At 52.2% G+C, this 12,029-nt stretch overlaps 1 protein-coding gene across 3 annotated transcripts in view; it reads left to right on the top strand.

The window, feature by feature from the left end:
- LOC133359255 (receptor-type tyrosine-protein phosphatase S-like) overlaps window positions 1–12,029 on the top strand; it is a 228,283-nt gene that overhangs the window by 137,118 nt on the left and 79,136 nt on the right. For all 3 annotated transcript variants that reach the window (XM_061577733.1, XM_061577734.1, XM_061577732.1), the window contains exons 9-10: window positions 5,571–5,727; window positions 5,864–6,009. In XM_061577733.1, coding sequence (XP_061433717.1) covers window positions 5,571–5,727; window positions 5,864–6,009 — 303 coding nt within the window. The remainder of the gene's footprint in view (window positions 1–5,570; window positions 5,728–5,863; window positions 6,010–12,029) is intronic.

The following is a 12,029-nucleotide window of genomic DNA, read 5'->3' as shown; positions in this document are numbered from 1 at the left end:
TCTCCCCGTGATCGCAGTGGATTTTTCTCCGGGTCCATCCATATTTTTTCTTCACGTTTAGACTCAACGTCACCACGCGTTCCGAGTTATTTGGCTGCTGCTGTAAATGTCTACGTGACGATGATGATGAGCTCACTTGTTGGAGCTGTCATTTGTGATAGCCTGCTCGCTTGTAAATAAGAGCTACATAGCTCAGTGGGGCCCTTAACTGGAAAAATAAAAAAATGTGCACACGAACTGAGTTCGTCCTATTCTTAGGTTTTTTCTTCGGTAAAGTCACGTAGGTAAAAAATTTAAATTAATAAAAGTAAAATACAAAATAAAATAAAAATCACGACGTTTCGGAGGGAGACAACACAAGCTTCCGTCTTCAGGTGGGACCGTCACAGCACGCTACCTGTATCAAGTGAGTTCGTCCTCCCGAAGATATTGCACGGTTCGAAATCAGAATGTGGATTTATCTTTGAGGAATCCGATGAGCTACAAAGCTCTTGTTCACAGGGGTGCAGTCGGGCCACGGGGTCAGAACGTCAGAACAACAAATAGTACAGAAATGCGATAGCGGTGCAAAGATTTCGATGTAAAGCTTTCGTGACTGCAGGGATTCATCTTCTTGGTTCTTTCGGTAAAGTCACGTAGAAGGGAAGTAATAAAATATTAAAAATGAATCTTCTTGGTTTTTTCGGTAAAGACGGCTGCTTGCGTTGTAGCCGAAATGTCGTGAGAATTATTTTATAATGTTTTATTTTTATTATTTTATTACTTCCCTTCTACGTGACTTTACCGAAAGAACCAAGAAGCGGTGCAAAGTTCAAGAAAGGTAAACATATCGCTTTAACAAAACATATCCACAAAAAAACTAAACCATTTTTTTATCTTAAGAGGTAAAGCCCCACTGATTGATCGACGAAGGGGCTTATCGTGTGACAATTTATAGCAGCAAAATAATTTAAATGCACGTTTCGTTTCAATCGGCCACGGGATATCGTTCCTTGGAAGGTTAGAAAATTCGCCTTGTCACAGACACTCAGCCAGCACATTGTGAGATTCTGGGTTCAAGCTCTGCGCCTGAGACGTATCTTTTATCTATCAAGAGAGGTTTATAATGACTGTGTCAGTAGATGCCGAGCCACTTCCACTGAGATCCTTGGGCAGGGTTCCTCCCTTGCATGTGTGTATATGTTGAACTTATTTCGCGGCGTACATAGCCGACTGTGCTAATCGGAGGTGCGTGGGGGGGGGGACGCAGGCTATATTTTAAAATAGTAATAGGTTTTTACCCTTTTAAACTGGTACAAAACTGACACCTTTATTCAAGGCATCATGTTTGCAATAACCACAACACAAGTAGTCAAAAAAGCAAACAAAAAGAAGCAACTCTGATAATGATAACAATAATAATATATTTAAAAATTGCAATGCTCCAGTGACTTTGTAATATCGTGTGTATGTTGAACTAGATTTGAAGCTTTCGTGACTGCAGGAATCCATACTCTTTGGTTCTTTCGGTCACGTGGGTAGTCACATATAGTAGTCACATCAACAGTACCTACGTGACTTTATCGAAAGAAATGAAATAATAAATCACGACGTTTCGGAGGCAACACAAGCTTCCGTCGTCAGGTGGAACAGTCACAGCACGATTGCTGTATCAAGTAAAGAGAAATCCCAAAGAGACCCGATTTCTCTTTACTTGATACGGCAATCGTGCTGTGACTGTTCCACCTGAAGACGGAAGCTTGTGTTGCCTCCGAAACGTCGTGATTTATTATTTTATCTCTATTATTAATTGTATTTATTTTAATTCTATTTTTTACCAACGTGACTTCACCGGAAAAAAACCTAAGCGTATGAATTCTTGCAGTCACGAAAGCTTCAAATCTAGAAATAGAACCGGAATCTCCGTCGTATTTCGCAAAAGCCGCAACCTACGAACGGGCGGTGGCCGCGGCACCGGTGGCGTTGACGGGAGGAGGAGGGGGGGGTGGGTGGCGGTGACGACAACGTCGAGCCGCAAGCCGCGTAATTGAAGCTCGCGCCATGTCAACACCGCCGCTAAATCAGAGTTAGGATCGAGGGCGGTGGGGGCGCTGGGATGGTGGGTGAACTCCCAGCGCTGTCAACGCTCTCTCCTCGAGCGAGCACGAGCAGAGCGGGAGCCCACCCTCACCGCCCCACTGTTTCCCGCGTGTTTATCTCTGGTTGTTTATCCCTAAATATTTAACCGGGGTTAAATCGCGAGTCACGAACAAGTCTCTATTAAGTCGGCGCCCTTCGGGGTGACGGGAAGGGGTGGGTGGGGGGGTAGCGGCGGGCGGGGGGAGGGTGCGATCAGCAAGAGCCGATGGTGATTCTTTAGCGGAGGCTCGCCTGCTACAACACCGGAGCCAAACCATCACCCGCCCCCCCCCCCCCCAACATTCGTTGCGGTAACGCATCGACGCCACCGCCACTTTCATCGCGCATTCGCCACCCGTCGCCACCCATCGCCGCCGCACTAAACGGCCATTCAGTCCGTGGGGAGGCCCCTTAGCCCGGGGGGGGGCGCGGGGTGATCAAGGAAACTCCCCCGTTGAGATTCGTCATCTCGCCTCCGTTCTGAGTTTCGGGAGAGAATTCGGCTGCGTGCGTTCGGTCCTAACGTGGGTGCGTGGGGCCAGTTGTTTCCGAGTGGTTAAGTCGGAATCGTGATGTTTATTTACGGCTGGTGAGGAATCGGATGAGGCACGAAGCTCTTTTGCACCGGCGTATGTACGCGCGCACGTTGAACTTCTTTCGCACCGTGCGTAGCCAACCGTGCTCATCGGGGGTACGGGCAGAAGGACAAACTAGACACGAAAAGCAGTTCTAGAGAAAATTAGTCCACCTGTCCACGGGGAGAGAGAGACACGCAAGCTCCAAATATAGAGCAGGCGTCAGAGTTGGGATCGAACCCACGACCTCCTGTATACCAGGCGAGGTAGTTAACATCTCCTAGCCACCGTGATGATGATAGAGAGAGAGACACGCAAGCTCCAAATATACAGCAGCAGGCGTCGTCAGGGTCGGGATCGAACCCACGACCTCCTGTACACCAGGCGAGGTAGTTAACATCTCCTAGCCACCGTGATGATGATGAGAGAGACACGCAAACTCCAAATACACAGCAGCAGGCATCGTCAGGGTCTAGATCGAACCCACGACCTCCTGTAAACCAGGCGAGGTAGTTAACATCTCCTAGCCACCGTGATGATGATGATGAGAGAGAGAGACACGCAAACTCCAAATATACAGCAGCAGGCGTCGTCAGGGTCGGGATCGAACCCACGACCTCCTGTACACCAGGCGAGGTAGTTAACATCTCCTAGCCACCGTGATGATGATGAGAGAGAGAGACACGCAAACTCCAAATACACAGCAGCAGGCATCGTCAGGGTCTAGATCGAACCCACGACCTCCTGTAAACCAGGCGAGGTAGTCAACATCTCCTAGCCACCAGCTGGAGGTTGTGTTGGGTGGGGTGGGCGTACGACGCAGCTACGCTTACGCTACCTAACGCAGACAAAAAAACAATAATTATCTTGCCATTAGCACCCAGGGTTTTCTCAGCATTGCTGCTGCAAAGCTACTGAGCGACATCACTGCCACCGTGGTGCCCCCTTAATTCATAAATTAATAAAGCGCATGAGTTCGGAGCGCATCGTCGGTTCCCAAGGTTCGGAAAGGGGTCGGTAAAAAAAAAACGACTTCAAAAACAAACTGTTCCCAGACCACGCCGAGAGAACGCCGCACAGTCCCCCGATACAAATTCCACGTTGAAATGGATTCAATTAACAAATTGACATTTTGCAAATGTGGCCGTATCCAGCGCCGATCTTCTGTTTCGCACCACCACCCCACCCTCTCAAAATCGCAATTGTGAACAACGCGCACAGCCGAGTATCTACTGGTTGTTTTGTTTCCCATAATAAGCAGCAGCGGCATCATCACCACCACCATCATCATTCACAATCGGTATATCATATTGTACGACCTTCGCACGGAGGTCATCGGCCGGGTCAAAGGCCCCCAATTAGGGCCCCCAACCCCACCTCACGCCACCCCGGGCGTACGATCCGGAAAACGTGGTGGGGTTTTTTTTCTTTTTAAAGCCACGCCACCCGTAAAGGGGTGAACTGTGCATTCGCAAATGGAACTCATTGTTTCTAGATTTGAAGCTTTGGTGACTGCAAGGATTCATATTCTTAGGTTTTTTCGGTAAAGTCACGTAGGTAAAAACATTAAAATTAATAAAAGTAAAATAAAAGCTGATACAGCTGTCGTGGCTGTGACGGTTCCACCTGAAGACGGAAGTTTGTGTTGCCTCCGAAACGTCGTGATTTTTATTTTATTTTACTTTTATTAATTTTAATGTTTTACCTACGTGACTTTACCGAAAAAACCTAAGAATATGGAACTCATTGTGTGATTCGCGCGTGCGTTGAGTAGCTCCCCTCCCCGTCCCTCTCCTCTCTCCCCCCCCCCCCCCCCCCCCCCCATTTGCCGCCATCTGAGTCTCAACGTTTCAGGGCAGCGGAATGTTTTTTTATCCTGAGTGCTCCTTTTGTTGTTCTTTCGCTTTTCAAAAACACCGCGCTCTCTCCAGCCGCCGTTGCCGCCGCCGCTGCTGTGAAAGCTCAAAGGCCGCTCCGTTCGCGTGGACAACAAAAATATTCAAATATTTTGCCGGTGGGCGGGGTGGAGGCTGGGGGAGGATTCCGCCGATGAAACGCGAGTCAGACGTCTCTTCCCGGGAGACGTCTTGGTCTTTGTCGGCCGTTATTTTGTCGACACTTTTCGGCCTGCGGTTTAGTTTTTTTGTTGTCGTTGGAAAACCCGGGACGGCGGTTTAAAACAAAGAAAATCCCCCGCAAGAGTCCTCGGCGAGTTGGTGATTGCGACGATGACGACGACAATGACAGTGATGATGATGATGACGGTGGTGATGATGATGATGATGATGACGGTGATGATGAAGATGATGACGACGACAATGACGGTGATGATGATGACAATGATGACGGTGATGATGAAGGTGATGATGATGATGATGACGGTGATGATGATGATGTCGGTGATGATGATGATCAAGGTGATGACGGCAATGACGGCAATGACGACAATGATGATGATGACGGTGGTGATGATGATGATGACTGTGATGATGAAGATGATGACTACAATGACGGGGGTGATGATGATGACGGTGATGATGATGATGATGACGGTGATGATAATGACGACAATGATGATGATGACGACGGTGATGATGATGATGTTGGTGATGATGATAATGATGATGAAGGTGATGACGGCAATGACAACAATGAGGGTGATGATGACGGTGATGACAGTGATTATGATGATGACGGTGATGATGGTGATGATAATGACGACAATGACGATGTTGATGATGACGACAATGATGATGACGACGACGACGGAGATGATGATGATGTCGGTGATGATGATGGTGATGATGATGAAGGTGATGACGGCAATGACGACAATGATGGTGATAACGATGGTGATGACGACGGTGGACCCCGCAGGTGCACACGTGGAAGCACTCGGACACGAGCGACGTCATGCTGGCCACGATCCGCGACCTGACGCCGCAGGTGGACTACGCGGTGCGCGTGCTCGCCTACACGTCGGTGGGCGACGGGCCGTTCTCGCCCGAGCTGCGCATACGCACGCAGGAGGGAGGTGAGGGCGGCCTGCGTGTGCGCGCGCGCCCGTCGATTTGCGCCGGTGAAAACGACGCCGCGCGCCCACCGACAGGACCGTGCGAGGCTCACGCGGCGCGGGTTGCCCGGCGGGGCGTCTCTGTTGCGCGTGGCAGTGCCCAACCAGCCCATCAACCTGAAGGCGGAGGCCGAGTCGGCGAGCAGCGTGCTTCTCACGTGGACCCCGCCGCGGCAGGAGGGCATCCTCAAGTACGAGCTCGCATACCGGCCCGGCGACGGCACCGCGACCACCGCCAGCGAGGTACCCGCCGCCGCCGCCGCCGCCGCCGCCCATCTCTCTCTCTCGCGCGCCTGTGCCAGCCTGACGAACAGTCAGCGCCCTTCTTGCCTACCCCCGCGCGTCACCCATCTCTCTCTCTCGTGTGCCTGTGTCAGCCTGACGAACAGTCAGCACCCTTCTTGCCTACCCCCACGCGTCACCCATCTCTCTCTCTCGTGCGCCTGTGTCAGCATGACGAACAGTCAGCGCCCTTCTTGCCTACCCCCACGCGTCACCCATCTCTCTCTCTCGCGCGCCTGTGTCAGCCTGACGAACAGTCAGCGCCCTTCTTGCCTACCCCCACGCGTCACCCATCTCTCTCTCTCGCGCCTGTGCCAGCCTGACGAACAGTCAGCGCCCTTCTTGCCTACCCCCACGCGTCACCCATCTCTCTCTCTCGTGCGCCTGTGTCAGCATGACGAACAGTCAGCACCCTTCTTGCCTACCCCCACGCGTCACCCATCTCTCTCTCTCGCGCCTGTGCCAGCCTGACGAACAGTCAGCGCCCTTCTTGCCTACCCCCACGCGTCACCCATCTCTCTCTCTCGCGCCTGTGTCAGCATGACGAACAGTCAGCGCCCTTCTTGCCTACCCCCACGCGTCACCCATCTCTCTCTCGCGCGCCTGAGTCAGCCTGACGAACAGTCAGCGCCCTTCTTGCCTACCCCCACGCGTCACCCATCTCTCTCTCGCGCGCCTGAGTCAGCCTGACGAACAGTCAGCACCCTTCTTGCCTACCCCCACGCGTCACCCATCTCTCTCTCGTGTGCCTGTGCCAGCCTGACGAACAGTCAGCGCCCTTCTTGCCTACCCCCACGCGTCACCCATCTCTCTCTCGTGTGCCTGTGTCAGCCTGACGAACAGTCAGCACCCTTCTTGCCTACCCCCACGCGTCACCCATCTCTCTCTCGTGTGCCTGTGTCAGCCTGACGAACAGTCAGCACCCTTCTTGCCTACCCCCGCGCGTCACCCATCTCTCTCTCGTGTGCCTGTGTCAGCCTGACGAACAGTCAGCACCCTTCTTGCCTACCCCCGCGCGTCACCCATCTCTCTCTCGCGTGCCTGTGTCAGCCTGACGAACAGTCAGCGCCCTTCTTGCCTACCCCCACGCGTCACCCATCTCTCTCTCGTGTGCCTGTGTCAGCCTGACGAACAGTCAGCGCCCTTCTTGCCTACCCCCGCGCGTCACCCATCTCTCTCTCGTGCCTGTGCCAGCCTGACGAACAGTCAGCGCCCTTCTTGCCTACCCCCACGCGTCACCCATCTCTCTCTCGTGTGCCTGTGTCAGCCTGACGAACAGTCAGCACCCTTCTTGCCTACCCCCACGCGTCACCCATCTCTCTCTCGTGTGCCTGTGTCAGCCTGACGAACAGTCAGCACCCTTCTTGCCTACCCCCACGCGTCACCCATCTCTCTCTCTCGCGCGCCTGTGTCAGCCTGACGAACAGTCAGCGCCCTTCTTGCCTACCCCCGCGCGTCACCCATCTCTCTCTCGCGTGCCTGTGTCAGCCTGACGAACAGTCAGCGCCCTTCTTGCCTACCCCCACGCGTCACCCATCTCTCTCTCTCGCGCGTCTGTGCCAGCCTGACGAACAGTCAGGGTCCTTCTTGCCTACCCCCACGCGTCACCCATCTCTCTCTCTCGCGCGCCTGTGTCAGCCTGACGAACAGTCAGCGCCCTTCTTGCCTACCCCCACGCGTCACCCATCTCTCTCGCGCGTCTGTGCCAGCGCCCGATGGTCGCTGAATAACATCGGTCGCGCAAGCCCACGCGGTGAATCTGTCAATTTCGAGATTCGAGTCTCTAAACCGGATGGAGATCTCAAGACACCGGCCAGTACGGCGAGCCTCTCGTTCGCACAAATGAGGGCGGCCCGGCTTCGCCGTCGAGACGCCCGTCGAGATCCACGGCTTTTCTGAGCTCGCGCCGATTGGTTACACGGGTTGCTCGCACGTGCACAATACAGGTGTTTTATCGGGTTAGATCGCGTAAATATTTCACCGTGTCGTCAAACCCACCACCATTCGCCTGATGAAGCTGTACGAGGAACGAATTGGCCAAGTTCTGTTTACGGGACAAACCTTACTAAGTGATGGCGGGTTTAACGACACATTTGTATATATTTACGCGATCGAACCCAACAACAAAAAAGACCTCTATTATGGATGATATCGGTCCCGAAAGCCTCTTTCGTGGTTGAACCGAGTACGTGCAGCGGGCGCCTTAGGGGGATATCGCGGGACTAACGAACGAGGCGTTCTTTATTTTTTGTTGTTAACGGTCGTAAACGAAAAGCACGCGAAATCGTCTTCTTCTAACCGCTCGTGACAAAAGCCCAATTGGAATATAACTCAGGAGAGGACGCAAATGAAGTAAAAGTTTCGCCGCTAAAGACGCTGTGACAACGATGAATCCGCCCCCCCCCCCCTTCCCCAGGGACCTCGCAGTCTTATGCTCTTTCGTCGGCTTTCGTTATATGACCGATGGAAGACGCCCCACGACGTAGATTACACTGGTCAACACACTTTTTCTGGCACAAGGTATTCCATCGGTTTTAATGTAATTTTGGGGGGGTGCTGATTCCAAATGTGGCATCAGTTTTTGTCTATTACATCAGGTTTTTGAGATATCAAATATTGCATTTTCAATAAAAACTGCGGAAGAAAAATATTAAATAAATGTGGATATCTACATAAAATGATATTATAAACACACTATCCTAAAAATACAGCACCATATTTTAACGCTAAAGCAGTCACTGACTCGCAACAACTTGCAATCATAAGTGACAGAGTTAATTTCGGGTAAAATCAATGAAAATGGGGTATGCCGATAGCATAAAAATGAGATGTGATAGAGCAAATCTGAGACCAGATTTGGAATCGGCACCCTGAAATTAGTCTAGAACAGCTGCAAAAGTCCAGGCCAGAAAAAAATGTTTTTTTGTTGTTGACCAGTGTAATTATTGACTCCGCTCTTAAACTTGTCGTTGTTTTTACTTACCACCAGGGTAAGGCCCCGGTGAGCTTACGCAGCCTTTTTTTCCGAAGCGACCTGGCCGCAAGCGATAGCCTCGGCGAAGTGGCTCATCGTCGTCAGCACGGGGAAATTCACGGCATCCAAGTAACTATACCAATAGGGTTTTTCCCCTTTTTTCTGGCAACAAAACTGACACCTTTTGCAAGGAGACAGCTGTCTCTGGTGTGGACCAATCAGTTTCAAAGACAATGCATAAATTACCAGAGTATTGTTTTTTTGTTTGCATTTGACTGCAAGTATTGCGGTTAATGTAGACATGATTCCTTGCAAAAGGTGTCAGTTTTGTTGCCAGAAAAAAGGGGAAAAACCCTATTGGTATATTTTGGTACTGGCAAAGGAGGTCCCATGATCCAAGTAACTCTTAAAAACGTGCGACGTCGATTCTCAAATGTGGAGGGGAAACGAACGGAGGAGCCCCGAGAAAAATCCACGCGACCACGGGGAGAGAGGGAGAGAGAGAGACACACAAACTACAAACATACAGCAGCAGGCGTCATCAGGGTCGGGATCGAACCCACGACCTCCTATATATCAGGCGAGGTAGTTAACATCTCCTAGCCACCGTGATGATGAGAGAGAGAGAGACACACAAACTACAAACATACAGCAGGCGTCATCAGGGTCAGGATCGAAATCACGACCTCCTATATATCAGGCGAGGTAGTTAACATCTCCTAGCCACCGTGATGATGAGAGAGAGAGACACACACAAACTCCAAACATACAGCAGGTATCATCAGGGTCAGGATCGAAATCACGACCTCCTATATATCAGGCGAGGTAGTTAACATCTCCTAGCCACCGTGATGATGATGATGAGAGAGAGAGAGACACGCAAACTCCAAATATACAGAAGGCGTCATCAGGGTCGGGATCAAACCCACGACCTCCTATATACCAGGCGAGGTAGTTAACATCTCCTAGCCACCGTGATGATGAGAGAGAGAGAGACACACAAACTCCAAACATACAGCAGCAGGCGTCGTCAGGGTCGGGATCGAACCCACGACCTCCTGCACACCAGGCGAGGTGGTTAACATCTCGTAGCCACCGTGGCGAGATGTTAACTGCCTATCATCCCTTCCCGCTCCCTCACCCTGTTAGTTGAAAGTCCACATCCTTCCGGTGACGATAACGGCCCCCCCACCCACCATCCTCGAAGCGGCTCCTTTGTCGATGGCACGGACAGGATTTGATGATGGCAGAGGGGGGGGGGGAGCTAGGGGGTGGTGATAATCACGGGGGGGTGGGCGGGAGGGCGGGGGGGGGCCAGCGAGGAATTAGCGGTGACGGAAAATCATCGCAGAAACGCCCGCACGCGCGAATTAAACGATCGATCTTTTTTCAACCAAAAAAAAATAACCTCAATAACGCTTACGGATGATGTTAAATCACCCCGCTCGCCCGGCCGCCCGCCCGGCGGGCAGGCCTATGTTCCCCGGCGATCTGTAACGAGAGAGAGGAGAGAGAGGAGGTAATGCGATGTCTGTGGCCGCGGAAAGTGACAATGCTGCTGACTTTTATCCAATACTCGAAAACAAATGTGGTTCTGGGGAGAGCCACCACCACCATGTCAGGCTCATGTGAGAGCGCAAGCTTGCCGTGAGCAAAAAATTTGGGGGCAGCTGGGGGCGGTTGGTTCGGCTGGACAGGGGGCTCCCTGAGATGCCACCGGTGCAGTAGCCACAGCCAGGGCAAGAGGTACTACTGGGGGATGTTGGTGTACCGGGTTTAAACATCCTTCCTTTTCTCCGGCTCTCCACCGATTTCCACTCTCCGCTACTCGTCCGCGCTCGACTCTCCGCTCTTTGCCGCCGCCTCTGATTGGTGCAATCGCACCGGCGAACCGACTTTGAAGAGCGCCCGCTGGGGAGAGAGAGAGACGCGGAGAGACACGCTGAGAGACACACGGAGAGACACGCGGAGAGAGAGAGAGAGACACACAGTAGACTAGCACTGAGACCCATGGACTTCACAGAGGCGCACAGAATAACAGAGGCCCATTGACTTAGATAGAGACCCATAGACTAGCACAGAGACCCGCAAACCTACATAGACTCGCACGGCTGAAAGAGCAGCAGATCCTGGGAGCGAGGTGGAGGGAGCCAGAGTTCGTGGAGTGGAGGGAGGCGAGCGGGGTGGAGAAGGCTGCGGAGGCAGGGAGGAGGAGTAGGTGGAAGGTGGAGGAGGAGGAGGAGATGGAATATTAAACTAAAACTATTGAACAGTTAAGGCCCACTTAGCTATAAAGCTTTTTTTCAGAAGCCGCCTGGCTGCCACACATGATGATAGCCCAACGAAGTGGCTCATCACGTGGACATGCATGGCAGCAGCCAAATACTCTAAACGCCGTGACGTCGACTCTAAAAAAACCGGAGGACCCGGAGAAAAATCCACGTGACCACGGGGAGAGAGACACACAAAAACTCCAAATATACAGCAGCAGGCATCGTCAGGGTCGAGATCGAACCCACGACCTCCTGTACACCAGGCGAGGTAGTCAACATCTCCTAGCCACCGTGATGATGATGAGAGAGAGACACACAAACTCCAAATATAGAGCAGCAGGCATCGTCAGGGGCGAGATCGAACCCACGACCTCCTGTACACCAGGCGAGGTAGTCAACATCTCCTAGCCACCGTGATGATGATGAGAGAGAGAGAGACACGCAAACTCCAAATCTACAGCAGCAGGCATCGTCAGGGTCGAGATCGAACCCACGACCTCCTGTATACCAGGCGAGGTAGTTAACAACTCATCAGTGAGCCGGAGTGAGGCCAGGCTGACAGATCACCGAGGTGCTGTCTAGATCCATGTTCCTATCACCAACCCTCCGTGCCCGGGGGGGGGGGGGGGGGCGGTTGATAAATTGAGTACAACTTTGCGAAAAAGTCAACAGTGGCTTGAGGCCCCTCCGCGAACGACTCGTTGATGAGATTCTATTTTTACGCTCGGCGCTTG

This window comes from Lethenteron reissneri, chromosome 64 (genome assembly GCF_015708825.2).
Source record: "Lethenteron reissneri isolate LAM-NWPU_2019-01 chromosome 64, ASM1570882v1, whole genome shotgun sequence".
NCBI classification, from domain to species: domain Eukaryota; kingdom Metazoa; phylum Chordata; class Hyperoartia; order Petromyzontiformes; family Petromyzontidae; genus Lethenteron; species Lethenteron reissneri.
The sequence above is the reverse complement of the archived record's forward strand: the minus strand, read 5'-3'. Positions and strand labels throughout refer to the sequence as shown.